Source organism: Artibeus jamaicensis, unplaced genomic scaffold (assembly GCF_021234435.1).
Source record: "Artibeus jamaicensis isolate MK-2021 breed Jamaican fruit bat unplaced genomic scaffold, CSHL_Jam_final contig_2170, whole genome shotgun sequence".
Taxonomy (NCBI): Eukaryota; Metazoa; Chordata; class Mammalia; order Chiroptera; family Phyllostomidae; genus Artibeus; species Artibeus jamaicensis.
Genome location: NW_026521445.1, coordinates 3627807 through 3644567, shown reverse-complemented (window position 1 = coordinate 3644567; position 16761 = coordinate 3627807). Strand labels below are relative to the sequence as shown.

General features: G+C 54.7%; 1 protein-coding gene across 1 annotated transcript; it reads right to left on the bottom strand.

Moving 5' to 3' along the window:
- Positions 1 to 1125: 1125 nt before the first annotated feature.
- BATF3 (basic leucine zipper ATF-like transcription factor 3) lies at positions 1126 to 12941 on the bottom strand. Its single transcript, XM_037164325.2, has 3 exons — positions 12770 to 12941; positions 9869 to 9973; positions 1126 to 1685 (listed from the first exon to the last, which is right to left on the bottom strand). Exons 1-3 carry the CDS (start codon positions 12839 to 12841, stop codon positions 1500 to 1502), a joined length of 363 nt encoding a protein of 120 aa, XP_037020220.1. The 5' UTR covers positions 12842 to 12941; the 3' UTR covers positions 1126 to 1499.
- Between the last annotated feature and the right edge of the window lie 3820 nt (positions 12942 to 16761).

Here is a 16761-nt window from a genome sequence, read left to right as displayed (position 1 = left end):
AATAAAGTTCTTGATAGCAGATCAGGCCATTTGCACATTGGAGCCAAGCGGCTGGACCTGGGGGATATTAAGGAGATACAGGAAGGCTTTGGAGGAATCATTCATGGGATGAAAGTTTCTGACCAGGTGGACGATGGAGCTCTTCATAAAACAGGTGAAAACAGATTGAGAAGCATGTCTGAAGGAAAGGTGATGGGTAGTTTTGAATGTGTGGAGGGGGACACGCCTGTGGGATGTCCTCCCAGACATGTGATGGGAAGCTGCGCGTACAGGTCTGCCCCAGGAGAGAGCCGGGTTCTGGGTGCAGATGGGGGAGAGATGGTGACTGAGTTCTTTATAGAGCGAAGCTGGTAGAAGGAGAAAGAGAGGAAGGAACACAGAAGCCAGTATCCTAGGCTGTTGGAGAGTAAAGGAGGAGAAAGCCTGAGATATTCGTGTTAGACCTGGCAACCAGAGCTTCCTGGGGACACCCGAGTGGGCAGTGTCAGTGAGGTGGCAGGAGCAAAGGCTGGATCTTCCACACCAGAGACTAACAAAGTCACACAATCCAGTTCCTCCACCCCAAGCACAAAGCTCAATTTCATTCCCCGACCTCTCTTGTAGCAGGGATTAAGGTCTGGCCCATGGGCAGCGGGCAGAAAACGACTCACTTTCACCCCCAAGATGTAGCCTCTCTCCATCCCTTGCATGGACCCCTACTCCTGAGTCTCCAAGCCCACAGGCACTCCAATGCCTTGGGGTTACAGAGCGACCAAATGGGAGGAGTTTGGTCCCTGAGTTATTATGTGGAGCCCTGGGGCTCAAGCTAGTGGGGCCGGCAGGCACAGACACCGGGGTCAGCAGTGGAGTGGGTGAGCAGCCGGCTGGACAGCGGTAGCAGCAGGGGCAGATCAGCTGTCAGGGCAGCCAGAGGGGTCTGCAAGCTGGGCTGGCGGAAAGTCCCTTCGGCCTTTGCTCCGCAGCCCCCAGAGCTGCCTTCCCATCTAGTTCGGGTGGGACTGCAGGGGAGATGACGGGAGGGGGAAGTAAGACCCAGGAGCTGCAAAACCACCTGAGGAGACAGTAGGTACCTCAACAGGAAGAGAAAATGTGCCGTGTCTCTAAATCCCAGGAACTTGGCAAAAGGAGAGATAATAACCATCTTTATTATCCAAATTCTAGAGAAAATGATTCTGCGTCACAGCGGAACCTACTAGCTGCCGAAGTGGAAGGGAAGTAGTTGTGAGGGTGTTCTCCTGATCTGGATCTGCTCAGGGCTCTCAGAGTCAGGGGCCCATGGGACGTGGCCCAGAGCTCCAAGGAGGAGCCCTGGCTGTGGGGGAGGTGACCAGGACCTGGAAGCAAGACCCAGGAGCCACACAACCACCGGAGGAGATAGAAGATGACCTCTTCAGAAGGAGGAAACGGTGGAGGAGGCCTGGCCGCAGGTCCCCTTGTACACAGATGTGGAGGGAACCCTCCTCCCAGGTGTGAGAAAGACCAAGGCTCCTGGCTGGGCTTCACCGGGGCAGGCAGCCGGCCACGGGGTCCGGCCGCAGCACCGGCACCAAGTTCATGGGGCACAGCAGCAGCGGGCACATCTTCTCGTGCTCCTTCAGCGCCTCGCTCAGGTGCCTCAGCTCCTCCGTCAGCTTCCCGATCTCTCTCCGCAGCACTGTGTTTTCTTGTTCCAGACACTCGTATTCCTGGGCAAGACAGAGAATGGGCAACCTCTGAAGACGCGTTCTCTTCTCCTGTCATCCTGGCAGACCCGCCTGCACTGTGATGCTCACCTCCTTCCCACGAAAGCTTTCTCATTAACCACGCCCCCCTCCACCACTCATAACCAGCCGTTCATTTGCTAAATGTCTCTCTCCTCCTGCCAGGACCAAAGGTTCATGCAGGCACGGCTGTAGTTGTTGAAAAAACTTTCATAGGAACCCTGACCGGTATAGCTCAGTGGGTTGAGTGTTTGTCCTGCAAACCAAAAGGTTGCTGGTTTGCTTCCTGGTTAGAGCAGATGCTGGGCTGTGGGCCCGGTGCTTGGTTGGGGGAGAGAGAGATGTTTCTGACGTACATCGATCTTTCTGCCTCCCTTCACCTCTCTCTAGAAATAAATAAATTAAATCTTTCCTTAAAAAACTTTATGAGATAGCATTTACATTAAATAAAATACACAATTTTAAGCGTATAATTCAGTGAGTTTGAACAAATGGAGACAGCTATGTTGATCAAGACAGAATGTTGCTTCCATCACTTTGAAGAGTTCCCTATCGCCCCTTTGCGGCCTTCCCTTCCCCCAGGTGCTGACCAGCATTCTAAAGGCCTCGGTTGGGCCACTGCTGTAGACAGCGCCTGCACCCAGGACAGTGCCTCCAACACCAGACATGTTTGTTGAGTCCTGAGTAAATGAATGAAAACACCCCTTTGCTTTGGCTTTGCGCCACTACTCACATGGTAAATTTCCTCTGCATCAGAGCTTATGGGGGCTTAGAACCAGAAGGGATCAGCGAGACTCCTTAGCCCACCCCACACAAGGCAGAAACCTTCCCTGCGGAATTCTAGCTCAGACATCCAAGCTGCACTGAGCCCCGTCCCCTTCAAAGACAGTCCCTGCCATTTCTGAGCAGCTGTGTGACAGAGCTCCTCTTTGCACTGATCCAGAAACTCTCTCTCCTTCAAACCCACCTTTTGGGCTTGCTTCCACCTTAGGGAACCACATAGAGTAAATTCAATACTTTTTCAACATCACAGTTCTTGAAATGTTAGGAGACAGCCCATACCACTTCCCTTTAGGTATTGCCTGGGCTCAACTGTCTCAGGTCCTCTGGGTTCCTTGGTTTGAGGACTCCCGTGCCCTTTGCCCTCCTGGACATCACCCAACACATGCTCCAATTTGTCAGGAGCTCTTGGAGAACGCCATTCCCAAAATGCAGGGCATGGCTCCAGGGACAGTGCGCCTGACCCTGCAAAGGGTGGACTGTGGAGGAACCTGCTCTGGGCTGGACACCAGCCTCTTGCCACCTCGCCCTGGGGACTCTGAGCGCGCAGAGAAGTTCGAGCTTTGTCTGCACCTGCTGCTTCTCTGTCTGTCCATGAAGAACGATCGATGCTTTGAAGCCTAAGGACCGGCTTCACACTTGCCTCTGCCGAATTTCACCCTGCCCCCTAAGCATCTTCCAGCCTCCCAAATCTTTTAGAACCTTGACTGTGTTGGCTCCTGGGTTAGTGACACCACAAGCCATGAGCTGTCCACCAGCTTGATAAACAGGTCAAGCCGGTCTTCCTTTTTTTCCATCCAGGTCGTGAATAAGCTCTAAAGACCCAGCCAATTGGCAGTGGCTCTGCAGCTTGTCAACAGACACCCCCTAAGGCTTATCTAAATCTTACTTAAATCTCATCGACACGGGGTTTTCAGGCTTTCCTAGGTCGATTCCTACATCAGGCTTTATGGTACTATGCATACCATGCTTCCTGAGTAGGGGGCCCAAACTTATTATCCATCACAGCTTTTCTCTGTCCAGGAATTTTTAAGGAATACCACTAAAAATGTCAGATCTTCTTAACAGGCTCTGAAGGCAAAGGCACATTCCCGACTCTGCCCCTGGACTGCCTCCCTCTTTTTCTCTGTGGGTCCGGCTCAAGTCCTCCACCTCCAGGAAGGCTGCCATGATCACAGTACCTAATGGAAGCACATCTCTTATTATCTTATTCAATCTCATGTTATATTCAGTCACAATAAAACAAGGCTTCTCTCCAAAGATCAGAAATATATATCAGCCGGGCCTCTGCTACCCTCTCTTGTACCCCTGCCTGACAGGCCCCAGTACTGACATCTAAGTTCTCGGTGACCCTCAGGCCTCTGTCTCCTTCTCCTCTAGGCATCTTCCTCCCTCCAAGGACAAGGGGCCCTAAGGGGCTGCATGCAAAGGTCAGCTGAGCCATTGGGCCTCTGCATCTCCTAGGCAGGCTCTCAGGGTGGTCTGGAAGATTCTCCAAGGCAACAGGCCTCCCCCCTCCTCCCACAGGCTGTGCTGGGTCAGGCTGGCATCACCAGCACGTCGGCCCTGTTCTGCCTTCTGCTTTCCTCCATGCCTAGCACTGCCGACTGCTCATGCTTTCCTCTGGCCCCTGACAAGCTCTAGTTCTAGAGTCAGAATTCAGTCTACAGACCCAGCAACCAAGCCCTCCGCGGGCAAGGGGAGGTCTAGATGGGAGACAAGGGGATGGAAGCCTCGGCGCCGCCGGCGGGAAGCCTGCCTGCAGCAGGTGGATGCTGGGCTGTCTCTGTCTCTCTCTCTCTCACACTCACACACACACACACACACACACACACACACACTTCACCCCACAACTGGAAGTGTTCGTCACTTCCAAGGAAAAGGAGGATAGATTGAAATGGTTCCAATGCACTAACGTTTAAGCTAGATTCCAAAGAATAGGAAATCCTCTTCCTGTGGCAAAATATTCCAAACCGACTTTCTGTATGGACTGAATTCTGTGGTGAGGCACCGTGGGCTTCCGAGCATCATCTCTGGGAGCCACGCGGAGTCACGTTGCTTTGGCCGCAGCTGCTCTGCCCAAACCCCGGCCCAGGCCCCTCTCAGGCCTTCTAAACGGGGACTTTCTCCTCTGGGATTTAAGTTTTACTCACAAATATGCCCAGGGACTTTTATCGAGCCGAGAGAATATGAGAGAAGTACAAATCTTCCCGTGAGGCCAGTTCTACAGAAATAAAAGGAGGAGCCGGGAGGGGAGGGAGAGGACACAAAACAGCACGGAGTGGGGACAAAGGGTCTGAAAGAGTACGGCCCACCCCACACGGAGAAGAAATTACCTGGAGGACTTCGCACGCGTGAAAAATAAAAAGAACACTAGACGCTTTGTCGTTTCCAAAGAGATGCTCAGTTCAGCTCAGCCATTGCTGGGTTTCGAATCCCTCGCCCCAGGAGGGCTGAGGGTACTGCTCTGCCTTCCCGGGGACCTGCCCGGACACTGTCACAAAGCAGTGTCTGCGGATTAGAGGTGGTGTGTCACTGCCAACCCCAGTTCCGTCTCAGAAATGAAGCCGTCTGGGGCAGTGGCTCTGCACTGGGGCGAGCTGGGCAAGCCCGGGGGACACGTGGAGTGTCTGGAGACAGTGTGGGGGAACAGGGTGCTACTGCATTGGGAGGGCAGAGGCCAGCCCCCAACAACAAGGAGCTCTCCAGCCCCAAGGCTGAGAAGCCCTGGTCTGGGCATTTAAGAGGTTGACCGGGGAATGGGGGGCTGTCTGGGGATATTCAGGGTTTGGGATGCCTCGGAGGCAGAGGGAGGGATGAGAGTGGCAAAGAAGATTGTGCAGGACCAGGGACCAGAGATGCTCACTAGGCAGGGAAGGGGACGAGGGCGGGGGGAGAAGGCCGGCGGGAGGAGCCAGCCACACACGGACCCCGTTTCACAAGCGAGAAAACTGAAACTCTGAGAGGCGCCATGACTTGACCAGAGTCACGAGGACCGGAGCCTGATCCCTCATTTCAAGGTCAACTGCCACTCTCCTGCCACGGCAGCAATTCGGGCTTTTCGCGTGGCAGTGCCTGGACCCGAATTTCCCCAGGGTGGTTACCGGCAGAGACGGGCCGTCAGAGCTCAGGGTTTTAAAACAAGTCGATTCCCGAGGCTGAAGCTGATGCCTTTCCCAGCAGAAAAATGTGTCACCAGCAAGGACTGTCAAAATTCGTGTCATCATCAGTTTCTAAACCAAGTGAGGACTGAACACGAAGCATTCTCTTAGAATCTGCCGTATCTGAAAGAGCTGCAGCAACGCATACCGCAACCGTGATACCCGAGAAATTGGTCGTTTGTGACATTTGGGGCTCCTGAGGATGGCATCGCTGCCTTCCCTCTCTGACTCAAAATCCCCTCTCAGTCTTACACCTTGGGGTGCCTGGCAACCACCGGTCTGACCCACTTCTAAGAGCAGTGCCTTTCGGCTTGTTGTAGGAGCTGGATCACTCGCTTGGGTGCCCGTCTGTGAGTGTGGACGCAGGCGGGTGCCTACTGTTCAGAGATGAATAGGGGTCGAAATCCCCCTGAGAGGTGCGAGCACTTGGAAGGGCTGACCTGAAAAGCCACAGAGAGTGCTGAGGTCCACAGAGGCACTGCTCACCACGGCAATCGGGCTTCCAGCCACCCCACCCTGGGGAGAAAACTCACCCTGAGGAGCAGCCCCAGCCTCCCCCTGGCTTGGCCTGTGCAGGCTCCTCCCACTGCCCTGCCCCCCCCCCCCAGGAGGTCCTGCCCCAAGGACAGTTTTCTGGCCTTGGAGATGGAGGGGAGGGAGATGGCGGAGGGACTTACAGGAGCTGGGACTGAAGGGGGTTTTCAGGGTGTTGGAGGTGAGTGAGCGAGGAAGGCAGGGGAGAAAGCTGGGAATTTTAAACAAGTCTTGCTCTAAGTATTCTCCGTCATGGTATTCAAGAAAGGCAAAGAGCCCTGGCCGGGTAGCTCGGTTGGTTAGAGCGCCATCCCAATATGCCAAGGTGTTGGGTTCGATCCCTGGTCAGGGCACATGGAAAAGCCAGCCAATGAGTGCATAAATAACTGGAACAACGAATCAATGTTTCTCTCTAAAATCAAGAAATAAAAAAATTGTAAAGAAAGGCAAATAAAGATCTGAGTGAGTTTGAGATGTTCAGCCACGTACCCCAGAGTCTGGGATCGAGGGATTTGTGGGACAGTGACTCGAACCTTCTCAGGGACTAGCAAGCTGCTGTGGCTGCTGTCAGGTGGCCGTCTTCTGCCCCTCGCTGTCTCCCTGTGCGCCGGCCGCGTTCACACCAGGAGGAGGTTGGAGGAGGGGTCTCCCCACTCTGGGTCCCCTCTCCCTCTTCCCACCCTGCACGTGGCCAGGGAGCCCCGGGGGCCCGAGGGGCTTCCTGCCAAGACTGAGAGCAGCGCCCCAGGTGCTCCGCCCTCAGCTCACTGGAGCACAGTGAGATCACCCCACCCCCCAATACGGAGATTTTTTCAAAGTTTAAAAATAATCATTTTTTACTATGTTTACTTTTTTTTTTTTTACTAGATCCCTGAACTGGTAAAAAAGATTCCCCATAACTAGGGTGTGCTCCCTGGAAGGAGGTGGGATTATTCGCCTGGTGCCCTTGGCCCAGACACGACGCTCTTCTTCTATGGAAGGATCGGACACTTCCGTTTTCCTGAGCCAGACACCAGCTCCCTCACACCTTCTTGTCACCAACGACATGTGTGTGGCTAGTAACGGTGAAGGTGTGACCCGCCCTGACACCGTGTTTCTCAACAAAGCCGGCCTTGCTGAAGCGATCCACTGGGGTGCATGGTGCTCATCTGTCCTTCTAGCTCACGGAGGAAGAGGAGAAGGGAGGGCTCTTCCGTGGAGGGACTGGGCTTCAGACCGATCAGCCTCACTTCTGGAAAGGCCACCTGGCAGGACTAGTCAAGTCCATGGACAGCAGAACAGGGTAGGAACCCCACGGAAGGGTCCGCCACCTGCCGTGCTAAGAGGGTCAGGCAGGACTACGTGTAGCGCCGCCACCCTTAGGTTTCCCAGGCAGGTGGTTCACTCGGTTATTGAATCCAGCAATGGCAGACACTGAGAAAGATCTGTCTTAACTCTGCAGTAAAATAGTTCTGCTGCCTCCTGTGGTAGGCAGAACAATGCCCTGCCCCCCAAAGGATGTTTACATCCCATCTGTGGAGCCTATGAGTATGTAAGCTTAAGTGGCAAAGGGACTTTGCAGATTACGTTAAGAGCCTTAAAAGGAGGAGACTATTCTGGGTTGTGCAGGTGGACCCAAGGTCATCACCAGGGTCCTTGGAAGTGAAGGGAGGAGTCAGGAATCAGAAAAGGGGATGTGACTATACAAAAAGTGTCAGAGTAATGAAGCATAAGAAAGACTCAACTGGCCAGCTGGCTTGGAAGATGGAAGGGGACCACAAGTGAAGGGACACAGACGCTTCTAGAAAGTGAAAAAAACAGGACACTGGTTCTCCAGAGTTTCCAAAAGGAATGCAGCCCTGTCGATACCTCGATTTCAGCCCAGGGAGGTCCATTTAAGACATCTTACCTCCAAAGCTGTAAGATAACAAATCTGTGTCGTTTCAAACCACCCAATTTTTTGGTAATTTATTACAGCAGCCACGGGAAACTAACAGTCTTTCCTCGGGAACTCCTATGCCTCCCAGGCACAGGAATAAGGTGCCGGTCCTCTCTCTGTGACCTAGTGGCAATGCCACAGTAGTGCTTAGCAAGTATTTGAGGAATGAATGTACTTGACCTTACTCTGTGAAAGATCCTGCTCAAGTCATTTAGTCGTCTCTATACACATAACCGCGTGAGACTTTAAACTGAGTGTCCTCTACTGGGTTTTTTTTGGACTAGACGCTTCTTGGCGGGGGGAAGCTCTCACTGCCCAACAGGCGCGTGTCCTGAGCTCAGGGCTGTGCACTGACAGCCGCAGGCCCTCTCTGGGTGATCTTCGGTAACATGGTGCTAGAACCAGGGGCAAGAGGGTAGGAAGGAAAGAGGCTGAGGCACCGCAGTCCGTCTGCGGAAACTTTACAGAATGAATAACATGTGGGAAGGACCTTCTCTCACCCTAGTCGGAAGAGCCTCGGGCCCAGCCTTGCTACTTCCGGGAAAGAATCGGTTGCATAACATGCTGTGCTGGGAGGTTGCATCAGTGGGTCACCTCTCCCTGGACATGTGCGTGCTGAGTCTCTGCTCTCTTCCTTGTCAAAGGTTTCAGAGACTGTCATTCTCCTTCAAACACCTCAGTCTCTCCTCTGCCGTCAGTGCCCCTGATTGGCCCTACTGAGACAATTATGGCAAGAAAGTACACAGGAGAGCGTTCACCTGAAACCCATAACGATTTGCATCGACGCCGTGCAAAGACGAGAGCTCGGAACTGTCACCCGTTTCCCGGACACACCCTTGGATGCCTCATAGGGCAGCTGCTGATGGGAAGTGGTGCCCGTGTCCTGGGCGACATGGTGTGGGAATCACGCACAGGGGGCGAGGATAAAGGAGGAGTTTAGGATAAACCCAGGTTCTCGATTTCAGTGATGAGGAAGACCGTTAGCTCCATTAAGTAGACAAGGAGAAGAGAAAGTCTCAGGGTAAACGGACCTTCTGTTACGGCCGTGCTGCAGGAGAGGAACCTGCAGCAGACCCACTGGGAAACACTGGAGATGGGGCTTAGGGCCGGAGCAGAGGTCTTTCCTGCAGGGGCTGACGTTGGCAGACAGAGCACAGATTACATTCCCCAGGGTGAGAAGAAAAAGGACAGAATGTGGTTAACAACATTTAAGACAACAGAGGTAGAAATCTAACAAAGAAATCAAGAGAAAAGGTGCTTAAGAGGGTCCGGAGTAGTATGAAATGTGTTGTTGTTGTCTTGGAAGGTAATGACCTTGAAAGATTGTTTCAAAAGGAAGAGGGTCAGGCTGGCCAGGTGGCTCAGTCGGTTGGACCATCGTCCTGTGTATCGAAAGGTTGCAGAAACAAAATCAGAGGATTGGGGAAAAATGGGAACTGAGGCCATGGAGACGGCACCACTCTCTTTAAGAAGCAGAAAAGTGAGGAAAGAAAAGAAATGGGCACTAGCTCGAAAGGGAGTCAGGATGAAAAGGAAGTTTGGGTTTTATTGCTTTACAAAGAAAGAAACTTGGGTGTGAGATGAAAACAGTGGACGAGGGAGGAATGAAGAGGCCAGTGAGTGAGGAACCAGAACACGGGGCTGGAAGACACAGCAGAATTAGACATGCATGTGGCCTAATTGGTGATGAGGAGGAAGTGACCTCGAAGCCACCAGCACAGTGCAAGGTCCTGCACTGTGGCCCCAACATGGCTCTGCCCCGACCACGGTCTCACCTCATGGAGTTTGTCGGCTTTCTGCGTCTGCTTCTTCCGACTTCTCTGAGCAGCGACTCGGTTTTTTTCTCTCCTTCTGACCTTCCTGTCATCATCCTCAGGGCTCTGGGGGGAAACACGTGGTCAGGAGTGATGTGGGGGCCCCTTGCCTTCCCGGTGCTTGCCTGCCCTCTCGCCTCACGCAGCATTGCTCACTGCCTTCCTCGCAGTGACGGCAATGCTTGTCGCTGCATCGGTGGGGTCAGAGTAGCCCCTTGTTCAGGAGCAAGCCGGCCTGTGCTACGGCTGCACTCTGCTGCCAACCCCCACGACCACCCTGAGAAATGTGTGGTGTGACCGCCACTTAAAAGATGAGGAATAAGAAACTCCGAGAGGTTAAGGAACTTGCTCCAGGTACCACGGCGAGTAAGCGCGTGAATGGGAAGTGCAACTCAGGTTTGTCGGACTCCACCAATGTTCACCAACCTCTGCCCACAGGGTGTGTGCCTGGAAGAGCCGTGTGGTGTTGGCACCGCTTCTCGAGAATGGAGAAGGCAGAAGGCATGTGCTACCTGAACCTTGCTGTGTGCCGGGCTTTCTACCACGACACACAAACGGGGGCTTTTGATACTCTGCACAAAGTACACTTACTCTTATAACTCACTGCAACCACACAGCTCTGCCAGCGGCGCACCAGGTGACCTTAACCACCACTGACAACATGCTCGTGTGAACCATGCTCGATTGCCATTGAGTCTCACACGTCTGAACAAATCAGAAAGCAAGTTCATGATGTGTCTTGAAAGCCCTTAGTGATACACAAAATTTAACTAAACCTTGTTGACTCCTCCGAGAGCTATGGTGGAACGGGCAGGCATAAAAGTGCATCTACCACGGCAAAAACACTTGATTCCGGTATAAAGAACGTGGAGAAGGGAGCAGCGTTTGCTTTGCAGAACCCGGTGAGAAGAACCCGGTGAGAAGAAACCGGGGCAGGGGTGCTGGTGGGGGGCGGGGAATCCTACCTTCACAGAGTTCAAAAGCCAAGAGATCAGTGGGGGCAAAAACACAGGAAAGCTACTTAATTGTCCATGTTAATTGAAAGCAAATGTTTAGTTATCATTGTATCTAGCCGGTGTTCCAAATAAAAGAGACACATACCATCTCCCCAAGTAATACAGGTAAATAACGTTTAGCATCTGCAGGAATAAAGGGGAAGAGGAAACGACACATTCACTAGCAGCATAAAAAGTAGAAGAGGCCTGGAGCTTAAAAGGAAGCAGACGCAAGGTGTTCAGATGTAACCTTTGAGTGGCAAAGGGGTCTTGCTCCACAGAACCCGAACAGCACGGGGGGATGTGGTGGACAGGACGGAACACCAGCTTTAGAAGTACACAGCTCCTGGGGTTTTGTTTCGCTTCATTTTCTCCTACTGTCAATATGGCCTTGGTGACCATATTCTCTGAATTTTCAGTTTTCTCACTTATTGTAAGTGTGATTCATTCATCCTTTCGATCCTGTGCACTGAGCACCCTGCCACGTGCCAGGCGTGGCCCCGGGCACTGGAGAGACATGCCGGGAACTGCAGCATGAGATAAAATGAGATTTTATCTTAAAGCTCCCAGCGCACAGTATGCCCTCAGTTACCTCTGTTGAGGTTGGTATTTTTTTAACAGAATCTTTTTTTAAGATAATTTATTTATTTTTTGAGAGAGGAGAGGGAAAGGAGAAAGACAGGGAGAGAAACACCAATGTGTGGTTGCCTCTTGCACGCCCCCAACTGGGGACCGGGCTTGCAACCCAGGCACGTGCGCTGACTGGGAATCGAATCTGCGACCCTTTGGTTCACAGGCGGGCACTCGTCCACTCAGCCTCATCAGCCAGGGAGCTGCTATTTTGTATTGAGTCCTTTATTGTGCACGTCACTAAATCATGCCTCTTTGTGCCTCATAATCAGAAAGTCATAGGGCAGAAGGAAGCTGCAAGTGGCCTGCCCTCTGGGAGTTTACACTCTAAACTGGATTATCACCTACTCCATGGTCACGCCTGGCAACCCAGAAGAAACATGTAGAAAGAGGGTTGCAAAGTGTTTAGAAATCCATATATTAGTACCCATATATCAGTTAGTCCTCACGAAAATCATTCGGTGTTATCATACGTGTGCCTTTTACAGGTGGGGAAAACCACGGGCTCAGAGAGGTTAAGCAAATCGCCACCGGCTTCGGTCCGCGTGCGGCAGAGCCAGCCGCCAGCTCAGACCTGAGAGTCCGCAGCATCGTCCTTGGACGAAGCCTTCGCCGGGCACCGAGGCGAGAAGCGTGAGAAGCGCGGCAACACGACGGGAAGACGCGGTCCCGCAGCAGGTCGCGGGGAGTCTCCCACCGCCGTTGCTGCAGGCGGGCGGGTCTCCAGTGCAAGCGCGCAGTTGCGGAGGCTGCAGGGGCAGCGCCGAGGACCGGGCGCGGGCGCGGGTCCACCGGCGGGGGGTGGAGTCCGCCCCCTGGAGGCCCCCGCCTCGCACCCCTCGGCGAACGGGTCCCGAGTTCCCCAGTCCCGCTCCGGCCGCGGGCAGTGGACGTTGTGCCCGGACACGAGGTGCCCCTCGGGCTGAATTTCCCCCCTCCGCGCCCTGGTCCCCACTCGGGGCTCCGGGAAAGGGCCCGGCGCGCCGGGGGCGGGATGGCAGCGGGCGGCGGCGCAGTGCCGGCCGCGCGGACCCCACGTGCCGGGGAACGCGGACCGTGCGCCGCCCAGCCAGGTGCCGGCGCCCCCCCGGTTCTGTCTGTCCACGCGGCGTGCGGGAGCCGGGGCGCCGTCCGGACGCCCCCGGGACCACCCTCCCGCCCGGCGGTCCGCACCCCGGAGCCCCGCACCGTCCGCCGGCGCCGCCCCGCCGCCCGCCCCGGGCCTCCCCCTCGCTACCTGCGGCTGGTTCCCGGGCGCCGCGACGCTCCTCTGCAGGACGCTGCCGGCGGCCGGGAGCCCCTGCGACATGCCGGGCGCTCCTCGGCCCAGCCCGCCCGCCGCGCCGCCTCGCGGTGGAGCGGCCGCGCGGCTCGCCGCGTCCTGCACGGGCGGCGCTACCTACCGGCGCCCGCCCGCCCCCGGCATCGTGGCGCCGCACCTGCCGGCCGCCGGCCCCCCGCCCCGCCCCTCGGGCTTCCCGCTCGCCCGGCGCGCTTGGCGGAGCGCCAGCCCCGGGCTTCCCCGCCCCGTCCCGGCCGCGCGTCCCCGAGCCCGCCCCGCCCCGGTTCCTCCCCCCGGGGCCGCCCTCGGGGTCCCCAGCCCACCCCCGCCGCGGCTTCCCGCTGCCCCCGCTCCCGCGCGCTTCGTGGAAGTCACGTGGTGGCCCGAAACCCAGCGGGGACGCGAAGCCCACCCACGGGGGGCGGCGCTGGGGCGGCCCGCGGGGTCTCTCGGCTGCTCCCGGGGAACTCGGGGTGGGACACGCGAGGGGGCGGTTCGGGGTCGGCGGGTGTTCTCTCGGCCCCACCTCGGCATCTTCCTGCGCGTCCGCCCCGCCTCCCCCAGCGCAGGGGTCGCGGTCCCGGGGGACTTTCTCCGCGGCGCTCAGTCCCCGGGGCGCCGCTCTCTCCCCTTCCGTGTCCCTCGGCCGCCCGCCCGGGAGGCTCAGGCCACGGGAGGCGCCGCCGGCCTCACCGCGGGCACAGGCGCGGGTGTCCCGTGGCCTTTCCGCAGTGGCCCTCACTCCCGCGTCCCGGTCCCGCCGGGCCGTGGGAGGGAAGAGGCGGGGAGGCCCGCAGGGTGGACTCCCCGGTGGGGGCGGCGGGGGGCGGGTCGCCCTGGAGAGCAGCGCCGACCCGGCCTCCGAGAGGTTCGGGGCTCGGGACCCCAGTCCTTCCCTCTTTTCACCCCCAGGATGGCGGCTGCTCGGCCGCCCGGCTCAGGCTTTACGCCGAACAGCGGACGGGGCGGACGGAGATGGCGCGCGTTCCCCGCCCCGGCCTGCCCGTTAAAAAACGCCGAGCCCAGCAGTGCTTGTAGTACGTGGTCCCAGCAGAGAGAAATCGAGGGGCTGCGGTCCGCCCTGCGAGCACCGGGAGGGACAGATAAGCGGGCCCCGAGTGGGCCGGTGGGACCCGGGACAGGGCCGCGGACGCGCCTCGGCCTGCGGTGCCTGCAGCGCTCGGGCCTGCGCGCAGCGGCGGGCACGGGGGCAGGCACTTCTGCCTCCCAGTCCAGTGCGCGTGGCTCTCCGCCGAGATTTATGGCCCTTGGGAGGCCGTGAGGTGCAGCTTGGTGAGCTTGGCCACCTGGCCGAGGGAGGGACGGCGAGTGGAGAATCTTGTCTGAATGGGCAGGAGCTTTGAGGAGGGCGGAGGTGCCAGGCCGGGGAGGACAGAGGGTGGACGCAGCCCTTTACAGTGGCATTGCGTCCCCCACACGACCTGCGCTGCGCAGTGCAGCCGTCGCTACCATTTACCTCCTAGACTTCATGTTCGTATCTCCCTTTGATCTCTGTCGCCACTACGCTGACCTGGAGGTCATCTCGGAGCTATTACTTTCTGCGTCCCACGCAGCCTCACAGCACGTGCCCCGCACGGGGCTCCACACTCGAGCGCTCGGTAAATGCTTTGCAGCCGGTCCGCAGTGACCACTGGGTCACTCCTGGAAACCTAAAAGGACTCTAACAAGACAGGAGGACCTCTGGGCCAAGCAGTCCACTTTCAGAAGGGCTTTCATTTCCCCCCGTGTTTATGTTTATGAAGGGAAAGGGCAAGGTAAAAACACAGCGGACATTTAGGTGCAGTCCCACACTTCATTCGGGTAGTTGCTCTTTTTCTGTTCTCGCTGGGCCTCCCAACGTTCTAAGTCCTTGGGGGCCGTACCTGCTACCTCGCCCGGCGCGGAGCCCGGAGCTCAGCACCCGGAACGCTTCACCAGACATAGGCCCACTCACTGTCTTAGTTATTCAAAGGTTCTTTCAAATATGGTTGAAGGAGGAGCTTTGTTTAACTGGTTAGCGTTTACGGAACAGATCGATTTGACGTCCATCTTGCACATCAAAGTGAATGGATTAAATAATTAGATGTGGAAAATAAAAACTAGGAAGGTAAAGCAGAACTGAATCCTTCATCAAAGCTCTGGGGTAATACCACGGGGTTAATTTTCTGAGACAGCAGGTGATAGGAGGAATCACCTTGGAAAGATTTGAACTATATTAGAACATTAAATTGCTTTAGATGATGGTATGACCAAAAAAGAAAAACAAGCAGATGGGGAAAATAGTCACAGTAAATATGATAAAGGGTTAAAGTTTCTAGTATATATTCGGCTCGTGAAAAGGAACAAAAGAGAAATATTGACATAACCTCCCAAAAGTAAAGTGTGTGACGTGAACTGGCATTTTCCAACAGAAGAAGTAATCAAGGACAATCAGTATAGGAAAAATACATATTCAAATAAGACATCTTAAAAAATATTAAGTTCACCAAATAAGTTTGTATCAAATGCCAGCGACAGTGTGTGGAAATTGGTATGCTCTTATTTCACTGGCATCATTGTGAATCGGTATAAACCTACTGGAAAGCACTTTCTTTCATTGTAATTTTTAAGAACCATGCAAGAGTCATCACTTTTGACTTTATTTTCCCCACACAACATCTGGAAAATTATCTTAGGAAGAGCATCAGGAATACTAAAAAGAAAAATAGTATATGCACTATTAGAAAAAAAGTGTATAAGAAAAAAAGTGTATGCATATGAGAAAAAAAACTAGAAGATTATACACCAAAGTACTAACTTTTCTGCCATGGTGGAGAGATAATAAATAATTACATGCACGTGTCTTATTGAACTTTTCGAAAACACTTTCATTGTGTTAACGTCTTAAAACATTTCATAGTCACGAGTGATACTATCTTCCCTGGCACTGGGCTCATTGGTCACACCTGAGTGACAACACCTCTCTGACCAGGTGGGACGCGCTAACGACAGTCTCTCGTTTTTCTCTCTTTTCTGTAAGAGTTTCTGGTTCATTTTGTTCTAGGTCAGAAGAGGGAGGAGAGATGCAAATAAAAAAAAAAGATAAGCAAGAACCAACATTTCAAATGCCTCCTTTTCCTTTTATTTTTTTCCTCAGAACTGGGAAGAGAAATTATATTATATGATTTGTCAATTTCCTCTTACTGCCACAATGACCCTGGATGACATCTCTGGGGAGGGGGGTGGAGGTGCCAGAGGTCAGTGATCAAACCCTCTGGTGATTCACTTCACAAGAAGACAGTTCTTTATAATCACCACTGGTTCAGATGCTAGAAAACCCTGCCACTATTTTACGTTTGCTCTTCCCTTTTAAGGGAAACTGGCCTTCCAGTAAGTGTACTTTCACTGATCTTTCTCAGAAGGTGCTTCTGCGGGCTTCCGGTAGAAAGGGCTAGAAAAAGGAAAGCTTAAGGCAGAGAACCTATGTTGACCGGAAATCAGTCTCGTGTCAGGCACTGTTGTGGGCGCGGGGGTACGGCGGGCAGTGGACAGGACAGAGGCCCGCAACTCACAGAGCTCCCATTCTACAGGACGGGGACAGACAACAGGCAGAAGGAAGTGTTTAGGTGGTGATGTGCTCTATGGAGAAACATAAAGCAGAGATGGGAGATGAGGGGTAGTGAGGGGTGGTCAAGCGAGGTTCCCAAGGGAGGTCAGAGGGAACCTTGAGAATATCTTCAAGGAGTGGGCCAGGCTGCACAAAAAGTAAATGCAGGACCCCCCTGAGAGGGGGCCTGGCCTTCCCAGAAACCGTAGGAGCCTGGAGTGGAAGGAGGAAGGGTTGGACACCAAGAGGTGAGGTCAGAAAGCAAAGGGGCCAGGCCCTGCAGAGCCATCTGGACTGTTTGCTTTTGCTCGAAGTGGCCGTGGGAAACATGGCAGCCTTTTGAGCAGAAGTGTGGCATGAT